Genomic DNA, 23,261 nt, shown 5'->3' on the forward strand with positions numbered 1-23,261 from the left:
TTACGCTACATATGCACAATAGGAAAGAAAATAGCTTTAATCATAAATTTAAAATTATGCTTTGTAATTCAGTGTTTATGATCAGGTAGGTCATTCTTCCCATTAGTTAACATTCAGCCAGCCCCTTTGAACTGGTGTGACACTTACATAGAATTTCTGGCACTGCCCTGCTTACACTGCTGATACAGGTTCACTTCTTACTTCTTTGGAGACTTCACTGTCTCAGCTATCACTGTAGAATGCTTGGTTTAGGAGGTTTTTGGGGGGAGGGAGGACAAAAGTGGGAGGAGAAGCTTGTGGAAGGGTGACCGAAACAACCTCATGCTTACCAACACTGCAAAGGAGGGGACAGAGACCTAGTGCTTATCAGCACTGCCGCAAGGAGAAAGCAAAACAAGAGCCCCGCACAATACCAGGCTGCGGGTACAGTTAGCTGCAGAAGCCAAAGCTCTTGTACCTTATTCTAAGGCCCCATGTCAGCTAATAGGGACTTCAATTAGCCTCTCGGGTGGTAATCTATTACGACTGCAGTTTCTGTGTATGAGCAGATTTTGTGTGCAGAAGTAATCTCACCAAAACCAAACCATAAGTTAGGATGGAACTCAGACCTGTCTTCACTCAATTATAAGCACAGAAGACCAAACCCGAGGCTTTGCATGGGTCCAAGACCTGAGCTCAAAGCGTACGCTCTGTAATCTAGGGAGCTTTGTTTACTTTCTTACTATCAAAACTTTACTAATTTAAACAAAATCTTAGCCTCAGTTATATAGTAGTTATGATATTTTTCTTTCATATTACTGTTTAGATGCCGTGTTTCTTTACCACACACGAGCACGCAGACAGGCGTTTGTGCGCTTGAGCACGAGACGTAGCCTAGGATTTTACTACAATAGCTCACTGGCTGTATGACTCTACTTAAAAGGCCTTAACAAAGCACTAGCAGGTAATATTGAAATTCAGTGGGGTTTGCTGTTTGTCAAAACTCTGCTAAGTCAGCATAAAACAAAAATCCAGCCTCATTCAAGAAATTTAACAGCCTAGGCAGAAGCAAAGCGAAGCAAGCGGCCAGCGGTGCAAACGCTGACAGCAACTCATGTCTGAGACAAACTTCCAGCATAGATTTCTGAATTTCCCTATGTCATTTTGGCATACCTATTTTACCACTGTGTTTCAGACAACAGCTTTCAAGTTCCCCAATTCATAAATGTAATTAAATAATTACATTAGTGCTAATTAACATGAAACTGCAGATTATTTAAGCGCAGAAAACACTATTCAACTTCTTAATTATTCCTGTTCACACAGCATTTCCTTTTGCTCAGGCGCCCTAGGTGCAAATAAAACATCCCATCTGCTCGCAATTAGAACTAAATAATTTCAGAGAATGTAGCTTATCATTTTGACTGCACATTTGATTAAAAACAGTGTACAAGCAATATCCTGGCTTATTGGCGTAACAGCAACAACACACACAAGCCTGTGTTCTTCTATCATTAAGGAAGATCGAAAACATTATCTGTTATTTCAGGGGGAAAAATACAACTTTTTAGTTCATTTCATACAGATGAAAGCGAATTACAGCAAATCACCTCTCCACTGAATAGCAGCCCCCACATAATGACTTTATTTGCTTAATCCCCAAATTAAACGCCGTTTCGAGCGAGGGCCCTGTGTTATTACTCTCATCATGTCGAGAACATTTTCCTGCCGAGACCAATTTGAATAAAACAAGGGGCCTTCCTTGAACTCAATCAAGGAGCCATAATGTGGTGGGTAATAGAGGTTGCTGATAGATTTGCAGGCAAGAGTGTTATACCTAATGATGGTATATGGATAATAGTCCTCCTGGAGGTCCTGATGCGACTCCAGTTGGCTGCCAGATGCTGAAAAGCAAGGAGAGCATTGATCAGTGACAGGAAGCTGTAGTGGATCCATCTAGTCAAACTTCAGCTGTTTTTCCACTGTACAGTTAAGCCAGGCATAAATTATATTAATTGATTTAATTACATACTTAAAACATCTTCCCCAATTAATTTAATTAGGTGGCTACATGATGCTACTGGCAGGGGAAGATTAGAGGCAGCTCACTTAATTAACAGAATATGAATGAAAAAAAGAGAAAGCAAACATAAATGAAATTGTGAGCACTAATTAAAAGGCTGTCTGCAAACTTAAATACTTTCTGACAAAGTGGTGACAGCAACGTAGACAAGTGAGGATGTTTTCTCCTACCAAATTAAAGTGTCAGAAGGTGTGTGCGCGTGTGTATGTGCACTCGTGGTGTGTGTGTGTGTGTGTGTGTATAGAAAAGGTAAGGCAGTAGAACACTGACTTCCCAACACAACTACCATGGTCAAAACAAGGAGTGTTTTCCTTTATAGAGAAACTGCAACAGACTTTGCAGGCATACAGGCCAGGCTCCGGGTTGAGGCTAAAATATTCTGCCCAAACAGAGTTTGTGTATCTTATACTGAGGAGAGTTGTAGATGCAGGCTGCTGATGGGAGGGTGGCCAGAGAGAAGGAAAGACAAAGAAACAGGTAACTGCAGTTATTCGAGCAGGAAATATTTAGGAAAAGAGGCTTGCCTTAACAGCTGGCAGCCCGGCGTACCTTGGCTCGAATGCGGAAGTTCTCCAGGTGTCTCTGCCGAGATTCCTTCACGATCCTCTTTAGTCTTGTCTTGTGGCAATGTAAGAGCCATGCCAGGGCGATCACGCCTGAGGCCCACTTCTTCTGGCGATAAGAAATGAAGGTACTTCTCGCCTTGTAACTTTTCCACGTGGCTTGGATCTTGATGGCGGCCTCTGTCTTTCCATCTTGGCCCTTGTACCTCTGTCCTGGAAGGTTCAGCAGCATCTGGATATAGCCCGGGTTCTCCAGCACAGCCAGAACATCAGTTCTGGTTAGTTTGTTCTTCAGCTCAAACTCTGGGAGCAGGGACACCAGGCTCCTCCCTTTGACTTTGGCTTCTGATATCGCATAGTCCTTGAGAAATTTCTCAATTTGTTCCAGGAAAGACAAAATACTCCCCCAGATTAATCTGAAACGTGTCTTGAAGGCTAAAAAGTCTGGGGCTGTCCTGTCTATGGAGCCATTGTAAACAGAAAAGACATAATCCCAGGGTGATTTCCTAGTCTTAGATGGTGTAGTAATCTTCATGCCCTGAGGAAAGAAAGTTTTCCAGAGTTAAACTCTCCCATGATCTCTGTAAGAGTGTGATCAATACATTCGTACTAACACTTCATCGATTACCACTCAGTGATGGGAAGGCATGTCTGCTAGGACTGGTTTTACATATGTACATAGGATGTCAAAGAAATGTTATTAAAACTCATTCCTGGGGGATATCTTGTGAGAAGCTATTAAACTGCTATAAAAGTATTTCTCTATATGTAATATATAATATAGGATGATATAGAATCTGTTTATACTATATAATCTGTTTCCTTGAGCCATTTTATAAATGTATACTTAATAATAAAGATATACATATATCATATGTATCCTACATATCATATTATATACATGTCTTTATTATATGTATAAAATGATAATCCAGGTAAACTAGAGTGACTTCAAACCCAGCATGCACAACTTAGTGAGAGACCCTGTCTCAAGTACACACACACACACACACACACACACACATACACACACACAAACACACACACACATATATATGTATATATATATATATCACCTCTTACAATTCTATCTTCTATCTGTGTACCCGTGATCTTAGTGAACTATGTTGCTGATTCCTTTTAACTTGTCATCCAACCATAAAAACAGAGAAATACATTATTTTATGTGTAAATGTCCATAGGAGTTCTCTATGGGTGGGAGGGCGGGTGATATCTTTTAAAAGTGTTTTTCTATTTTTAAAACATCATGATTTATAAGCTAAGTCAAATCAGAAGAGATTTAGATGACAATAGAAAAACAACATCATCCTCACTTTAGGAAACCCAAATCTGGGTCTGGTGGCGTAGGCCTGTCATCCCAACTGCTGCAGCTGAGGAATAAGGCTGATGAATCAGCCTGGCCTGGGTCACAGAGTGGCTCCCAGCCCAGCATGCACAACTTAGAGACCCTGTCTCAAAATAGAACACAAAAACGGGGCTGCCAATAGGCAGCCTAACAACCACGAGGCCTGAGACTCGGGCCTTAGCACTAAGAAGGACATGTTGCCAATAACAACTCACTGCACTTCAGTTACAGGCACTTGTCTCATTAGAAAGAGATGGTTTGCACCAGGATCCAAGAGTCCCCGATGGCCTAGGAGAGGAGGGAGAGAAAAGGAAAGCATGGCTGTTTCTGCCCTGAATTCTCCTCGGTGAGAAGAAAGGTACTGACTGACTGTCACAACCGTTTCTGCTTACTCGGGGATTTAAGGGATCAATTGTCTGCAACATATCTATCGAACATACATATACCCATTTGTATGAAATCACAGGGTTATATTGTTCCCTGAAATTTTAAAAACTTTCACAAAACTCAGAGGGGAGATGGTGAATTTATTGATAACTATTGCAACACTCTCGCTGCTAGGTTAGGCTGGCTCATGCTTTGTCTCAAATAATTGTTAACTGCGTAATCAATAAGGACAAGGCGGGATACTCTCTTAGAGTCTGAGAGAGAATGTAAGACAAGACATATATTTATACTAAAGACACAGTAACCAAACATAGACAGAGAAATAAAACAACTTCAGATTCCTTTCCTACGTTCTAAGGAGAAAAATAGACTGTCAGGTCAAAATCCTAAGTACTCAATCCGAAATGAGAAAGTCCCTTTAGCCTTACACACCAACTTCAAACAGCATTGAGCTTTCGGACTTCTAACTGAACAACGGTTATAAGGCATATAAGAGCAGAAAAAGTCTTCTAGCCAAAATTATCTCTTTCTGATCTAAACAAGGCAGCAAGAGAATGTAAATTGTTTTACAGGCGTAAGTAAATTTCTTCTTTTGGAATGGGCAGGAGAGAGTTTGACATGGAATGTTCCCGTTAGTAGCCCCCAGTGCTGGCACAGTGACCCGTGGGGCTGGGTCAAAGGCAGGTGGCACACGCTGCCAGTGAGCAAGCCTGTAGCCGCATGTCGACCTTCCTACAGCGATGGGCTCTGATGGTGCAGGGTTAGCATTCAGAGGAGAATGGCAGGGCCCCATCCTTGAGGAACAGGTATGCAGGATGGTCTCGGATGGACACTCGTGGAGCTGACTGGTCTTCTAGTCACAGGCTTGGTTCAGTCATGAAGACTCAGACTACCGCAGGAAGCAAAGGCTGTGGACAGGTGATTTGCCAGAGAACTCTGTCTCCTTAAAGATGTTCAGATGCTTTCAAAATTCCTTCTTTTTATGGAGAATAGTGAGGAAGTGGGCCTATCTATAAAACAGAAGAAGCCAGGCCGGGGGCTCAGAAGGGAAAGGACTCCATCTCTCTCAGACAACATGCCTCTCCACAGGCTGGGTCTATCTAGGGTATCTATTAACATCGACAAACGAGGATTAGATCGTCTGATAGAGTCACCTCGAGTGCACTGCAGGTGTAGACTTTAACAGGGGTTGTTTCAGAACAAAAGGATTATACCTTTTTACCTTCTTGGATGAGATACCTGCTCTCAAAGGAAGCCTGCTCCTGGACATCAAACAGAGCACTCAGGTGCCAGGAAGCTGTGGGTTTGGAGTCAGCTAATGCAGAGCTGTAGTACATCTGTCACCGGGAATGCCACACTCGGGAGCACTTCAGACTCAGAGCCAGAAGAGACAAGCCTCTCAGGAGGAAGGCTTCCCAAATTAAAGCAGTGCATCAGCACCGTGAGACGCAGCGAGCAGGTGAGGACAGTGGCTTCACGGCCTGCTGGAAAGAGCCCTGAGTAACGGCCATGCCACGCCTCAGGGCTTGCCTCCTCCTGTCCTGCCTTCATCTGCAGGAGCCTGTCTAGTATCCTTCTTGGTGTTCCCCACCCTTCCCTTTCTTCTTCCTCTTTTGTTGACAAGGAGCTGCTCTCCTGGTGGACGTTACTAAGTAGCAGTTGTTTTCCTCCTCCTGCCGTTGCTGCGTTGAGACATCTGCGTATTCCCTCCCCGCTTGCTTGGGACCCAGCTACACGCGTCCCTTTATGAAATGCCTACACTTGAGACTAACCCTGCCCCCGCCCCAGCTCAGACCTTCAGCTGTGGCCTAATTATTAGCATCCTGCTCTTAACTGACTGAGTCAACTAGCTGGGAAATGCTTTTTCATTTGCAGAGTGTAATCACTAATTAGGTAACTTTTAGAGTTTCTGGAGCAGCTATTTAGGGGGAATTCTAAAGCTAAATCGAAGGAGAGGAAGGCAGGACGAAGACAAGGTGTGCTAGAAAGACCCACTGTAGAGCAACTGGATGAACCCAGTACTGCAGATGTGCTATCAAATTTAGGAATAACATCTGCAAAGATGCAAAGAACACATTCAGGAAAAAGAACTTATTTCTAGATTAATTTTTTTTTGTATCAGGGATCAGACCCTGGACTTTATGTATGCTAGGTAAGCACTCTATCCCTGGGCTGCATTGCCAACCCTACACTAGTTTCTTTTGCATTATTGTTGCTGTTGTTGTGAGACAGAATCTCACTATATAACCTAGTCTGCCCTCAAACTTAACCCTCCTGCCTCAACCTCTTGATTCGTAAGACTACAAGCATGTAAGACTGGAGAAATGGCTTTACATTCTAAAGGAATATAAAATTTGGAAGATCCAGTTTCAATTCTCCACTCCCACAGAGTGGCTCACAATTATCTGTAATTCAAGGTCCAGGGTATCCAACGCCCTCTTCTGATCTTTGCAGGTACCAGACATGCATTCAAACAAAACAGCCGTGTGCATACACATTTTTAAAAATTATAAGCATGTGCCACCATACCAAGCTAAGATGAATTTCTAATTGAAAAAATTCATTTTCATATATGTATGGACAGCAGATGGACATATCACATTGATGTCCTAATATTTCCAAGCTTGATCTCCTGGTTGTGAGTAGTGGGATACCTGGGGAATCTGCTATGGAGGTATCTTTATAGAATGACAGTCATTCCAATCCCTGGAAGGAGAGACTACAACACTCTCTATTGCAGAAGCCAATGTTTGGTTTTTCAATCACCAAAATGCATCCATTAGGGATGGAAGGTAATTCCCTGAAACACTGAGAAAATTCATCCTGCATAGTAGGAGACTATCATGGACCCAGAAAAACAAGATGTGGCCCTGACATCCTCTAACCTGGGTTCAGACTCAAGCTCTGCCACTGCCTGATGGGTACTGCAAGCAACACACTACCCCTGTGGACGTCAATTCTACCATCTGCAAAAGGAGATGCTTACAGAGAGCTTTCCCAGTGTCTCCCCTTGCCACAGTGCTTGCCATACAGATGGGAAACTGACACCCAGAGAAGGTAAAAGCATGGTGTGAGATCTTAACTCTGCTTTGTGGAGCCCCCAAGACAGTGACATGACCACATTCCTAAATATCCCTGAAACACACAGAACTAAAGGGAGGACTCCTCCTACATGTGCTGGCTTTTACGTTTTTTCTGATGTTTCTGTTTGGGCAGTGGCCTCAAACTTAACTTGCTATGAAGCTGAAGGTAACCTTGAACTCCTGGTCCTGCTGCCATTGCCTTTTGGGTGCTGAGATTTGTCACCGTGCCTGGTTTTATGCAGTACTGGCAGCTGTACATGCCAGACAAAGCACTATGCCTCCCAAGCCACATCTTCAACCTAATATTATCTTTTTAAACAAACTCCCGGAGCTAGTAAAACTGTGAAGTCAATGCAACAACCTTTGCTAGCACTTTCTGACCACAAAAAAAGACCTGGGAGATTTTTCTTTTCCATTTTTAATACAGAAAACTATTTGTAGCAACTTCCTACCAAAAATGGGTGACAAATTACTCATACCATCTGCTGTGCAGGATTGAGAAAACTCAAGAGTAAGAATTCTGATGTGTGTGCGTGAGCACGACAGTCCCTTAGACGGTGAGACACAGCTCCCGAAGACCTGTGTCAGAGTGTACAGCCCGTGCAAAGGGGCGAAAAGGCAGAGAGGAATGCGTGAGCAGAGACACAGATGGAGAGGAACTGAGGGCAAAGGCCTTAGATCGGCAGCAGTTTTCTAGAATAATTCCAGCAAGTCCTTTCAAAGGTTCTGTACTCAAATAGGTCTTCCTCAGCTCTGAAACCCAGCCTGAAGAGAAGTCCCCATTCTTAGGTGAGCCCTCCTGGAACAAAACACCCAGTCCATCAAATCCATATGAAAGGTCCAGGGAGGCATTTTAAATAGATGGGGTCTGTTTTCAGTCAAATGTGAAATTCCCTTTTCCAGAGGCACACTTTACTTCACGACAGCATTGATTTCAGCTTTTTTGATACCCTTCAAATACTCTCAGAAAGTGTGGCACAGTTAAGGACCACTTGGGACGATGGTGATGGATGAGTTAAGCCTGCTGGGGATACGCACAGGAAGCACAGCCAGCTGGGGGTGAACAGCAGCTCCGTCCCCCGGCCCCCCAGCAGAGACAGGGGAAAGCTGGGCTTTACAGGATCACCATTGCTACCCAAGGGAAGCTTGGCTTTCCATGTTTCCTCAGGAAAGTCTGCTATCACAGATCACTGAAGAACACTTAGTCTTACGATGCTCTATTCAGGCACATTTTCTGGGAGTATTCTGCTTTCTTTTCCCTAAGCATGGACCATTCTAGGATATTGCAGTAGATGTCTATCATCTGTTTTCCTCAGTAACTAGGATGTCTCAGGAGGGCGAGGATTCTGTCTGTCTCAGTCACTGCTGCGTTGGCTGTCACCGTGGTCGACTGTCTAATGCATGAGGGAAAGTCAGTGAGGAGCCACTGCGGGTCAACATTAAGTTTATCTTCAGAGCCACCTGGACTAAGTTTATAGCACAAAGCTGTCCTGTCATCAGGTAAGATTTATAATTTAATATTGAACAACATGATAATGGCTATTAATATTATAGGATATCTTTAAGTACAAAATATTATATAGTGAGATTTTAATAACATTTGTACAAGCTTGTGATAAAAATATTAACATAAAATCAAAGTTAAAGACACAGTACGGTCTGATGGGAACACGGAAACGTGCCAAGGCTTACACGGTGCCAAGGGACTCGGATGTCACCAGATTCTCCCATATTTTGCATTTTTCTCCTTTCTGGACTTTATTTTTTCATGAGTAATCATTAAAGTGTGTTAAGTGAAATAGACAAGGGAAAAATAAATATGACTTTGTTAATTGCTGATAAGTTAATGCCTTCTCTGATCTGTATGAATGAGATTATTCACAAGCAATAAATATCCAGGCGATCTGAACAAGATTATGGAAAAAACCTGTACAGTTCCTTGTTTTGCCAATTACTTCCTCCATGAAAAAATACTTTTCAAGTAAAAGCACAGAATTAAGGTTACTTGAAAGCTTAATGCCAAAATGCTTAGGTGGGAGGAACAATTTATAAGGGGAAATTAAAACAACTTCTAAAAGATTCTGCAGTCTCCTGTTAGGGACTCCGCCCCTCCCCTCACCTTACTTAAATAAACTGTTATGAGAGAGAAGCAGAGAGATAGGCAGAGAGGCAGAGAGACAGGGAGACAGAGATAAGAGAGAGACACACGCACACAGAGGGACGGACTGGCAGACAGACAGGGAGATAAAGAGACAGAAACACGGGGAGTCAGAGAAGAGCGAAAAGAGACAAGGAGACAGAGAGGCAGTGATAGAAAGAGAGACAGAAAGGTAGTGAGACAGACAGACAGACAGGCAGAGAGATAGACAGAGAGGCAGAGAGATAGACAGACGGAGAGGCAGAGGGGAAGACAGGCAAACATTAACTGGCTTTTGAATATATATCTATATATCTATATCGATATCTATATCGATATCGATATCGATATCTATATCGATATCTATATCGATATCGATATAGATATAGATATATATAGACATAGATATAGATATAGATAGATATAGATATAGACATAGACATAGACATAGACATAGACATAGACATAGATATAGATATATAGATATATATAGATATAGATATAGATATAGATATAGATATAGATATAGATATATAGATATATCTCCATATTAGACAACTTGGGCAGCATTGAACTGCCACTGCTTTGATCTGTTCTCATTTCCTTTTACATATATAATATATTTATATATTTTAAATAATTATATAAAATACTTACATTTAAACTTTAAATTAAAATATTAATTAAAATATCTTATTTTAATTTAAAATTTTTAAATAAATATATAAATATATTAAATACAAAATAATTATATATTCAATATAATATATTATATACATAAAAGAAAATGGGGACAGATCAAAGCAGCGAAAAGGTCAATGCTGCCCAGGTTGTCTGACAAAAAAGTTGACAGCCAATGTATCCATAAAATATTAAGTTTCCACTGAGAAGATCAGATTATACTGGAAAGATACTAAAGAAACTAACACTATACACATGATGAAGAAACAAATCACCGTCACCCCAGCTTCCCTAATGCTGGGATTACAGACACGCCTCACCACGCCCAGCAGTCTTTGACTATCTGTTTAATGTATCTAGAAAACAGAGCAGGCTATCTAGATTGAAGCTGACAAAAGCAGACAGGACAGCAGACAGGACACCTGCTATCGGATAAGGAAGGAAGCAAAGACAAACGTATCGCTTAAGCATTTGGCACTGGAAGGACAAAGTACACTGGTTAGGAGACATGTGATTACATTTTAGAAGGATTATCAATGTGAATGACTGACATTTGTAGGTTTCTCATGCTCTGGGGTTTGGGAGTCAAACAATCAAACAATCACTTCCCTGTACCAGCTCTGTCATCTACCTTGGATGACTTATCTCTCTCTGTCTAATTCCTCCTAGGCAGATGGGAATAACAGCACCTACCGTCTGGAGATGTGAACACAGGGGAGGCAGCCCCCCGAAGGTCAGCACCAGAGACCAGCACAGAGCCGGCACCAGTGAGGTTAGCACTGCAGTTACACTACTAGTAATATCTGGAAGACTGGCCCCTAGGAAAGGGCTAACCTGGGATATAGGCCTCATACTGCCCTTTGTCTCTGGCTGGCCAGGGGCAGTGACAGCAGACATTCTTCTGTCATCCCCAGGGTTCAGTGGACATAGGAGGCACATTGGGCCATGTGCACAGGACGCGCTGAAGCCACGTGAGTGGTTTCCAAGTGTTCTAGATAAATAAAGCTCTGGGGTTCTTCATGTGCGTTCTCTTTTCTAGGTACAGAGTAGAGCTGACCATGTCTACACACTGAGAGCTCCTGCTACTGCATCAAAGCCGGGAGCAGTATGTCTGGGTGAGAAGGACTGTCTGTCTGCAGCCACTGTTGCAGATCCAGCCTTCCTGCACCAGCACTGGGAACCGGGAGAAGACGGCTCCCTCCTTGAAAGGAGGCACTCCTGGATGCCAGGAAGCACAGCATATTTCAAGTGCAGGGTTGGTTTTCCTGCTAGTGCACGGCCCTGCTGGAACAGAGCTCACAGGAGTGTGCTCCATACTGTGGGGACGGTTTCACTTTTCCATATATTTTTTTTTTGGTTGTTGTTGTTATTGCCTTGGTTGTCACAAACAGTTTAACTTTAAATTCTCTCTCCCCATCCTACTTTACAAGTGCAGTAGTACGCGTACACACCCCTTCATACATGTTTGTGTAAGTACAAATGTCCGTGTGTACACACGTCAGCAAATGCCAGTAAGCTACTACGTTCATTTTTAACATCTTGCTTCCTTGTAAATATTCTCTTAAATGAAAATCTTTCATGCTAAAAACATACAATTCAGCCTCATTTTGAGGACGAGACATCATTTGTTTGGACAGCGACATGATTCAGTCCTCATAGACAGCAAAGAAATGTTTTTCACTTTCCGAAAACCACAAATTTTTTTTAACCATGGTCTAATTTCTTTTATAAAGAAGGGAAGCGCAAAAGAACTTTTGTTGCCAACTCCGGCTGTCAAGCGGCCTCCCATACTTTTGCCCTGAAGCAAAAGAAAGGGACATCAGGTGACAAATCCCAAATTCCAACTAGTCACACAAATTACAGACCTTCCTACTGGGCTGTCCTCTTGACCTTTTGACTTTCCCCTACAATGAAGAATGAGACACAGTTGAAATTAAAATAACTGTCACAGGCAGTTTTACAAAGCAAATAGAAGGCCCAGAGCCCTGGTCACCCCTTGCCTTCCTTCCCTTCCCCCACCGGCCCGCTGTTCCCTACCCACATGGGCAGGAGCTAACAATTAGAAGACTTTTCCCACACCCAGACATCAACGCTGTGTACGCCAAGCCCCACTTTGCTTTGAGGAAAGGCTTTGAGAAAGTAAAGGTTTACAAACACAGTTATAATCAGATGCTGGGTCCCACTTCCAGGGTGCAGCACTCCAAGAGGCCTTCGTCCAAAGGGGCTTGACTGTGGCATGGTGCCTGGGCCGGGAGCCTGGCCGAGGGTCTGCAACAGCTCCGATATGGAGCTCGGCACTCTGCTTTCCTCTTCACCTTTAACATCCATGCCCAGTTTACTATACCGCTATTAAGGGGTCAGTTTGGAAATGCACCAACCTGAAGCCACAGCCTTTAAATCTTACTACTTTTAACAGTAGGGGAAGCCTTTGCAAGTCACCAGAATAATGCCAGTGCTAATCAGCATTTAGAAAAGACATCATCTTTTTTTTTTTTTTTTTTTGAGGCAAACTGCTTACTGGCTAAAAACTCACTATGATATGATATGTGTGTTACCTGTAGATTTGTTCCGTATAGAACAGAGCTGCGTACTCGGAGTGAGAATCTAAACAGGTGCCCGGGCCTAGAGACATTATGCACACTATTAGCCCATGGGCCGCTCACAGCCTGTTAAACAGCTGAATCTGAAACAATAACGGTGCGGGCCAAGCGCCGCCTGAAGGCCTGGCTGTCTTGGGATTTGGCCATTTGCATCGATTTTTTTTTTAAACCCACGTTCTTCATGAAACACAAATATTTGCCATGGCAACTGGGTTGTCACATGACATGCTATTCCATAAGCAGCCTGGCAATCTCTTAAGGGGAAATGGCCACCAATGTAGAAAAGGCACCTAGCTCCTCCGGAGGATGTCTGGGCACCACAGGCAGGGAGGACAGGTAGCAGCCTCCTCTGAGAGAGAGGGGTTCGTTTCCCTGCAGTCACTTCTAATCCCTTCCTGTTTTTCATGAGAACAGCTTAAAACATGACTACACAAGTACTGTCAGATGTCTCCTTTTGATGGAGAAAAGTTTTAATCATCCTAAATCTGTCAGTGATCCTTAAAATGAGAAAACAACCTACACACACAAAAAAAAAGCCCAGCCCCTTTAAACTGGGGACATCTTCAGGGGAGTGGATTACACTGTCATGTGGGGGCTAATGTTAGAGAATACAGTCTCTGTCCTTGTCTCCATGTGGGTTTCTGTGAAAACCTGGAGGACAAACGAGATATGGCAAACGCCTCTCAGTAACCCACCGTGTTCACTACAGATGGAGATGTGGATTACTGTTCCCCAGACTCCTGGTCTCTGAGCAGCTGCTCGCACAGACTGACCGCTTGCTGCAAATCTCAAAGAAGGCACTGGCTCTGCTCATCGTAGGCCCTGCCTACAGGGTCCTGCAGAGTTGACTTGTGCATTCGTTCTCCCTTTTAAAGCAGAAGCTGACTGTGTAGTTCAGTGGTGAGCTCTTGCCTAGTATATGGGAGGCCCTGCATTTGACCCATAACACCACAGAGACTAATAACAACCATAATAAGATAAAAAGCTCCCTCAGAGCTGCGGAAATAATGCTTACTCCGTGTGAGAGGACCAACTCTACAGTGTGTGTTACACAGAATCACACAGGCAGCGTGCCTTCTTCTGTATTAGACATACGAATACCTTGGCTTTTGGTTTCTGGTAAGGCTCCTCCACTTCTGGAACCGGGCGTGGCTTGTGAGCGAGAGGAAAGGAGGCTGTGGACAGAGGCAGGACCACATTACTCCTTCCAGAGAGACAGGCTGAGCCACCTGTGCATCCTATGGGGCTGAGCTTGAAAGGCAGATGGCCGGCATCTACTGTATGCTTACTACCTGCATTTCCTGTACCCATTCTGCGACACCGCTGGGATTCTCGTCTCCAAAGCGAAGTCTATGATCAGGCAACGACTTCTTTAGAACACAAGGTCAGCCCACCTTGTACAAAATGCCTAGAGGAAAGCTAGATCTAAAAGGCAGGAAGAGTAGAGAGAAAAATCTGTCTCTTGAAAGAAGACTCTCTTAATTAGCCAGATTCCCACGTTTATGTGCAAGATAATTAATATAGTTGCATATGATGGATTATTTTATTGGGTAGCTATTAAAAATATGGCTAAAAATTAAACTGACTCGGGAGAACTGATATGGTGGATGACACCATAAAGATTATTTTTGAGATTACTTAACCTATAGGCAATAACACTCAGTCATATCTGTCCTGCTGCCTGGCAGCAGACTCAGCTACGCTTTGCAGATAGCTCAGGCCCGGCGTTCTAGGGGAGAACAACACCCTGTCATTATTCTTACCAAGAAAATGATTTACTTAAACGGTTAAATCCAAACAAGTGGGCCTTCTTCCATCCCAGGTCCTCCAACTCAACCCTCTCTTCTGTCAGTTCTATAACCACAGTCTTTGAAAATCCAGCCGACATTGAACAACACTTAATAAATGATAGCAAAGTACAGCTTCGCTCACTGGGGACTCGGTTTCTCAGCCTGGAGTTGGGCTATGAGGAATCTTTTCAAGTGTCATTTTAAAAGTAGCAAGAATTTCAGAGCATCATACCCTCCCACACAAGGGATTTGTCTGTTGCATCTTGCCTAGTCTAACGCATTCTCTGGTTCCCCTGGCTTCTAGCAAGTCTCCCTGTGTCAGTTCACAATTATGCTGTCCAGCACACCACAGTACCCACCAACCTCAAAATAAGCCTGAGATGCATTGCCTTGACCTCTGCACTCTACTGTTGCTCACTTTGGACTCTGCAGCCCACCTCTGTCTCATCATAGGACGGATGTCTTGAATCTAGATTCACCAGTTTAAAAGGTTAATTTTGGACAGTCGCTTTAAGTGTCTCAATCGTTAACTATATTTAGGTGGCTAGGAAAGGAGAGATGCTTATCAATGGACCGACCGAGCACAGTCAACGTGCTAAGTATTCAGTCTAAGCGTGTCTAAATAAGAACATTGATCCTATCCCTGGATGGTCACGTTCCCTGCCTTCCTTGTGGCTGTCATGTCGCCTGATAGATTAAGGGAAAACATGCCCACCACCACCATTTTCCTACCACCATGGAGGAGTGCTGCTCACTGGCTTGCTCCCCAAGGCTTGCTCAGCCTGGTTTTTGATATGGGTTCACCTGCTTAGGATGCAGACTGACAATGGTCTGGGCCTTTCCGCATCAACCACTAATCAAAACAGTGCCCCACAGACTTGCCCCACAGGCAAATCTTATGAAGATATTGTCTCAATTGAGGGGCCCCTTTCCCAAATAATTCTAGCCTGTGTCAAGTTGGTAGGAAATTGGTCAGCACAGAGTTGGTTAAGAAGAGTAAGTTTTGCTGGGCTATTTCAGACAGTAAAGTGAGAGTAGACAATAGTATTCCAGATATGTTGAAGGTCTACAGGAAAGTAATTTAAAAGTCCTTATCACATAGAAATGAGAAATGTTTGGGGAGACAAATGTGTTCAATGTCCAACGTTCAATGTATCAAAATATAACACTGTCCATTAACATGTAGCATTTATGTATCTGCTAAACATTATGTAATGCATAAATGTATCAAAATATAACACTGTCCATTAACATGTAACATTTATGTATACACTAAACATTATGTAATGCATATATGTATCAAAATATAACACTGTCCATTAACATGTCACATTTTATGTATCTGCTAAATAAAAATGTGAGAAAAACATTATGAGGGAGGAGCTTAGGTCAGTATCACATAAGATCAAAAATTATACATGAACATTAAAACAATCATACATCATGAAACATCCTTCATAAAAATGTACCTGTAAGCAATTACACACATAAAACAAATAAAACACATACAAAATCTCTACAAAGAATTAGAATGTATGAAAAGAAAATGGAAAAAGTTAAAAATTCAATAACCTAAGTTCAAAGACACAGACGAAGGAATCAGTGATTTGGAAGCTATAACAGAGATCACCCAACCTGAGAACTCAAGGCAGAGTGAACAGAAGTGAGCAGAGCCCAAAGACCCGTGGGACCACATGAGAGAGCCTGCATCTACGCCATTGCTTTCCAAAGGGAGAGAAGATACAGAAGGAGACTACAGAGGAGAGATAATGGCTGCATAGGATGGTCCAGCGGCTGGGAGCACTGGCTGCTCTTCCAGAGGACCCAATTCCTAGCATGCACTTGGTAGCTCACAACTGTCTGTAACTTCAGTTCTAGGGGATAAAGGATCGACTGAAACACACACACACACACACACACACACACACACACACACACCAATGCACATTAAAAACTACAAATAATCACATTTTTAATCAGCAGTTTTAAAGAAAATTTTTTTAGGAAAAAAGATGGGAACTCAACCCATTCCCAGATGAAAGAAAATCAAAACACTGTATCACTCGTATCCAGAGTCTAGAAGAACTACACAGGAAGGGAATACTGAAGGAACACATGGAACATGAGAAAGCAAAGGACACAGAGAATGAATATCAGCACAAGTAAGAGACATTCCTTTTCCTTTTGCATCTAAAAATTATCTTTGATGGTTGAACCCAAACCACTTCCTGGTCTGGATGTAACTGTGAGTGGCTGAAGCAGACATGAAAGTCCGGTAAGATCCAGCAGTCACACGCCCAGGCAGTCTCTCTAGAGATAAGAGTGCATGCGCCATACAATACCTGCACATTAATGTTTGCACAGGTGTCTCATAATGGGGGAGAGCTTGAAACAGCCCCATCCTTTGACAGGCCATGGCTGTAGCATGCTAACATGAAGGATTACTTGGCAGTAAATGGGCAATTATTGCTATAAGTTTCAACTGAATCCAACAACACTTTAAAAAGAACCCATACCATGATCAAGTCAGAGTCCTCCCAGGGGTGCAAACATGGCTTAACATATGCATATAATAACTGTAACACTGCACAGACACAGAATCAGATAAAAATCCTATAGCTATCTCAATACATACAGAAAAGGCTTCTGACAAAGTTCAACATCTTTTCATGGTAAAAGCTCTGAAGAAACTAGGAAAAGTGATCTTACCTCAACAAAATGGAGGCTACATATAGGGAATCTATAGGAGGCTACATATAGCCGAATGCTACACGGAATAGGAGAAAACTCGAAGTCAGAGACGAGACAGGAGCCGACTCTCCCCTTTCTCACTCTATGTAGTGTTTGCATTCTTATCCAGAGCAGAAAGGCAAGAGAAAGAAAGAAAGAGATGCTATCAGGAAATGAAGAAAATAAAATAATTTCAGATATGACCATATACTTAAAAGAGTCTACCAGAAGATTCTTTTTCTGAAAAAAACTTTCAACAAGTAGAAAACTACTAAATCAACATACATAATCCAGTAGCTTTTCCATGTCCCAACAACAGATCATTGAAAAAAAGAAGTCAGAGGACCATTTCCATTTATACTAGTCAAAACAAAACAAAACAAAACCCAGCAGAACTAACATCGTTAAAATGGCCATATTACCAGAGTGATTTATGGATCCAGTACAATCTCCATCAAAGTTCCAGTAACGTAGAGGCCCCGTGGGAGCCACTACAGTGTGCAAGCATGTGGCAGAGAGATGGGAGAGAAGGAGCAGCAGACAGGTTTGAGTACTAGGAAGAGAAGTGGAACTGGGGACGTGAAGATGGAGAGAACAGTCTGATGTGAGGAGCCTGCGCTGCCACTGAGGCCGCGGTGACATCCCAGCTGTGGTGCCACTGAGGCCACGGTGACATCCCAGCTGCTGCTGCTGCCGAGAGCCATGTCTGCATCTGTAGCCGTGAGAAGTAGGAGGGTCTGTGTTGACGTCTATGGCCCATATTACCACCAAAGGCCATTTGGACATTCCTGGTCTGGGCTATCGCATGGAACCGTGCTGATGTCCAGGAGCTGTGCAGCGCTGGCTCCACCCCTCACCAGCTGTGTACTTGGGAGAGCAGGCCCTGCACCTCACCTGGGCAGCACAGCAGAGCTGGCCCTGGTGGTGGACACTGGTGCGCCAGCTCCAAGGACATGGGCATGGGAGAGCTGGCCCCACCTCCTGCAGAACGTGGCACTCCGGTAAGTTAACAGGGGCAGTGCTGGAGCGTTTGCTCTGGTGGTGCGTGCTGGAGAGCCGGTGAGCTGACCAACTCAGCTATCACCGAGGCCCAGATGCAGGGCTTTGAGTTGGTGCTGGAGTGCATGAGCAGTCCAGTCCTGGCTTCTGGATCTCCACGACACAGGGCAACAGCAGGAGATCTGAGAGGAGTCCTCGTGAGGATCCAGTGTAGATGGTATAGCAGAGGCCAGACCAGTGGCTCAGTACAATGAACATTTCCAAGTAATGATGTATAGACTAAAGGGTACACTGTGTGACACACTGTAGCTTCCACGACAAGATGATTTTTCTTTTTTTCTTTTGAAATTATACATTTTAAAATTGGATATTTTCTTTATTTACATTTCAAATGTTCTCCCCTTTCCAGGTCTCCCCTTCGGAAACCCCCTATCCCATCCTCTCTCCCTCTGCTTCTGTGAGGGTGCTCCCCACCCACCCACCCATTCCTGCCTTCCTGCCCTGGCATTCCCCCACACTGGGGCATCGAACACCCTCAGGCCCAAGGGCTGCTCCTCCCACTGATGTCCAACAAGGCCATCCTCTGCCACATATTCGGCCAGAGCCATGGGTCCCTCCATGTGTACTCTTTGGTTGGTGGTCCAGTCCCCCGGAGCTCTGGGGGGTCTGGCTGGTTGACACTGTTGCTCCCCACATGGGGTGCAAACCCCCTCAAGCTCCTTCAGTCCCTTCTCCAACTCCTCAGTCTGGGACCCTGCGCTCAGTCCAACGGTTGGCTGCGAGCATCCGCCTCTGTATTTGTCAGTCTCTGGCGAGTCTCTCAGGGGACAGCCATATCAGGCTCCTGTCGGCAAGCAGGAGCGTCCGTTTGGTGTCGGTTTAGATGGATCCCAGGTGGGGCAGTCTCCGGACGGCCGCTCCTTCAGTCTCTGCTCCACTCTTTGTCTCCGTCTTTCCTCCTGAGGGTGTTTTGTTCCTCCTTCTGAGAAGCACTGAACAGCCACACTTTGGTCTTCCTTCTTCTTGGGCTTCATATGATCTGTGAATTGAATCTTGGGAATTCTGAACTTTTGAGAGAAAGAGGAACACTCCTCCATTGTTGGTGGGATTGCAAGCTGGTACAACCACTCTAGAAATCAGTCCAGTGGTTCCTCAGAAAATTGGACATAGTATTACCTAAGGACCCAGCTATAGCACTCTTGACCCAGAAGATGCTCCAACATGTAATATGGACACAGGCTCCACTATGTTCGTAGCAGTCTTATTTATAATAGCCAGAAGCTGGAAAGAATCCAGATGTCCCTCAACAGAGGAATGGATACAGAAAATGTGGTACATTTACACAATGGAGTACTACTCAGCTATTAAAAACAAAGACATCATAAAATTCGCAGGCAAATGAATGGAACTTGAAAATATCATCCTGAGTGAGGTACTTCAGTCACAAAACAAGACACGTGCTATGCACTCACTGATAAGTGGACAAGATATTTTTGTTGTTGTTTTGTTTTGTTTTGTTTTATGTTTGCTTGTCTCTTATTTTTATTTTCTTTTTGGAGGGAAGTTGTAAGTGCAGACATTAGATATGAAGGAACAGGAAGATAAGTAGGATTGGGGTGCATGATGTAAAATTCACAAAGAATCAATTAAAAAGTTAAAAGATAAAATAATAGAAAATAAAAAATGGAAAACAATTACAATAACATTCGTCACAGAAGTAGGTATATGTATACCTAAAATGCATATAAAAGCATAAAAGAACCCTAAAAAAAATTTAAGCAAAACTACCAGTTGTAGAATTATCATAATACTTGACTTCAAACTATACTCCAGAAGCACAGTAACTAAAACAGCATTCCACCATCGAAAAGCAGACACAGAAACTGAGAACATAGTTCTGTGGGGAGAAAAAAGAAAAACACTTGCTCAGCAAGCAGGAGAGGGGAGTTCATATCCTTAGAACTCATACAAATCAGGGAGGCATGGTGGCCACCCATAATCCCAGGACTCAAGATACAGAGATGGCAGCTCTCCTGAGCAAGGTGGCCAGATAGACTCACTGGAATCATGTAGCTCTGTGTTCAGTGAGAGACCCTGCCTCAGCAAATAAAGTGGACTTTGCATATAAACATGTGCACCTGCATACACATGTGCCCCCCAAACACAAAACATATATGCACACTGTGCACACATACATAGAATTTTAAACACAAAACATATATGCACACCATGCACACATACATAGAATTTTAAAAGACATAATAGAAGAACTAGAAATAAGCCCAAGCAGAAGCAACCATTTGATTCTTAACAAAGATACGAAAACAAGCACTGGAGAAAAGATGGTCTGCTTTCCAGATGGTGGAGGGAACACTGGATATCTACATAAGAAGACTGAAACTAAATCCCTACCTCTCACACTGTACGAAAACTAAACCAAAATGGATCAAAGACCTTAACGTGCCTGAGACTTTGAACCTGCCTGAGGAAACCAGGAAAACACTCAAGACCTAGGCGTGGGCAAGAGCTTTCTCAACAGCTAATATTTCAAGAAATACTATTAAAGCATGACAAATGGGATTATATGAAGTTACAAAGCTTTCTCACTGCAAAAGAAACAATCCACAGTGAAGAGACACTTTACGGAATAGGGTAAGATCCATGGCTGCTCATCCAATAGGAGGTTCATGTTTAGAGTGTATAAGGAACTCAAAAGATTGACAACAAAGGAGGAAATACTCAGGCAAAATGATGAGGAATTGAGCTGAGGAGAGTGTTTCCAGTCAAGTACCAGTGGCCTGTAACTATAGGAACGGATGCTCAGTGACTCACAGTGAGTCACTCCACAGTCCCCGTGGAGGATGCAGCGAGGAAAAAGGAGCATCTATTCACAACAGCGGGGATATAAATTAGGCCAGACACTATAGAAATTAGTGTGGAATTCCTCAAAAAAAAATTAAACACAAGTTCCATATGATTCAGCCATATCACTTCTTCATGTATAAACAAAGGGCTCAGAATCAGTTTACTAGAGATGTAGCTGCCTATTAAGAGATAATAGATTTAAATACACACACACACACACACACACACACACACACACACTGGTCCTACAAAGACATAAAGGAGAATAAAATTACACCTTTTGCTAGAAGATTAATGGGACCAGCTTATTTCCTATAGCGATAAGGATTTCCTATTTTTCTCATATGTAGGAGAAGCCAGGATAGGGAGAGGATATGAAAGATCAAAGGGAATTAACTATTGGCATGGAAAAGGAAGGGGTAAGGGCAGGGCATGGGGAGACAAAAGAGCGATAACAGAGGTGTATATGACCGAAGTATGTTGTATGCATGCATGGAAATGTCAGCATGTAACAACAACAACAACAAAAGCCACAGGCTGGGAGATTGTCCTGAGTGGAAAAATACAAAGCCCAAAGGTTCCGTCCTGTCATTCACGTGACAGTTTTGAATTTACAAAGTTATACAAGGAAGAACAGATTTTTGGATGTCAGGGACTGAAGGGATATGGAAGGAAGTTGGTGGGGCTCTATCCACGTGGTGATAGAAATAGTCCAGTCTTGAATGCATCAGTATCCTGGATGGGGACTAGCATATACCTCAGTGGACGAGTGCTTGTCTACCATGGGCAAGGCCCTGTCTTATCCTCAGTACGCCCTGATGATGATACCATGTTATAATATCCTGCTTTGTTAATACTGGGGGAAACTATGCAAAGAATTCTATTAGTTCTTACAAACACATGTAAATCTACAATTATCTCAATATGAAAAGTTTAATTTTAAGAAGGCACTATAAGAAAAAAATGTTCAGCCGGAGTAAAAAAAAAAATATTTTCAACACACATAGCTGATAAAAGATTTGTATTGCCAATGTACAAGTAATACCCTCACTAAAAACAAGAAGACAAGTCTAATTAAGAAGTGAGGGCTTTCAATCACATCCTAAAAGGACACTCAAACAGCAAACAATAGAGCGCATTTCAATTTTAGTGCTCTGATTTTAATTTTTAGTTCTTTACTATTTTTGTCTTGTTTCCCCAACCAGCTACAAGCCCTTGAAAATACCAACGTTCTAACACAGAGCGCACAGGCTCTGCATGGAGAGCCTCAGTTGCTTTGTGTGCTCAGATAAACTCAGGATGCTTTAACCTCTCATCCAGTTCTATAACGGAGGATTAAAGGTCTAGCAGTCTAGGTTTTGAAGGGGAGGCCTTTCCTGCAGGATCCCAGCTAAGCACAGAGGTGTGAGTGTCTTACCTTCTACTGATACCTTACGATGCTCATCAAAATTATGCAGAGGAATTGCTTGGGGTTTAATAGGTGGATTCTGAAAGGTAATCCTCGCTGTTGGGGGGATCAGCCCTCGTTCAATCATGCTTAAGATCCCTAAGAGGAAGGTTAACACACAACAAACCGTGAGTTTGACTCTAAGCAACTGTACAAAGTCTGAGCTGCACGACAGTCAGGTGACACAACGGTAAGGTGACATCATTTATCGTCTCGTTTGTAAAGGGACATTCTAGTGCCTTAATCTTCTCCATGAAAAATAGCTATAGCACACTTAAAGCTTAATACACTAACCCAAGGGAGAAATCATTTCCAATTGCAGTAATATGAAATCAAATTGCACTAAGATAATGTCATTTTTAGGTAGAAATATAATTTCAAGACAAACTGAAACTTCCTTACACTTAGGGCGTTTTCCATCATTGGTGATTTTACTGTACTTTTTGAAATTCATGGATATGAGGCACACATTCTTAATAACTAAGGCATTCTTTTGTTCTGAAGGAAAGAAAACCTGTGTACTTGAACACATATACCCAGTGTTCTAATCA

At 43.0% G+C, this 23,261-nt stretch overlaps 1 protein-coding gene across 1 annotated transcript; it reads right to left on the reverse strand.

Moving 5' to 3' along the window:
- Window positions 1-1,751: 1,751 nt before the first annotated feature.
- Iqch (IQ motif containing H) lies at window positions 1,752-22,798 on the reverse strand. Its single transcript, XM_028752355.1, has 5 exons — window positions 22,681-22,798; window positions 13,981-14,054; window positions 12,145-12,183; window positions 2,612-3,163; window positions 1,752-1,883 (listed from the first exon to the last, which is right to left on the reverse strand). The coding sequence occupies exons 1-5, from the start codon at window positions 22,796-22,798 to the stop codon at window positions 1,752-1,754; spliced, it is 915 nt and encodes a 304-aa protein (XP_028608188.1).
- Between the last annotated feature and the right edge of the window lie 463 nt (window positions 22,799-23,261).

The sequence above is a fragment of the Grammomys surdaster genome, unplaced genomic scaffold (assembly GCF_004785775.1).
Source record: "Grammomys surdaster isolate TR1022 unplaced genomic scaffold, NIH_TR_1.0 125896, whole genome shotgun sequence".
NCBI lineage: Eukaryota > Metazoa > Chordata > Mammalia > Rodentia > Muridae > Grammomys > Grammomys surdaster.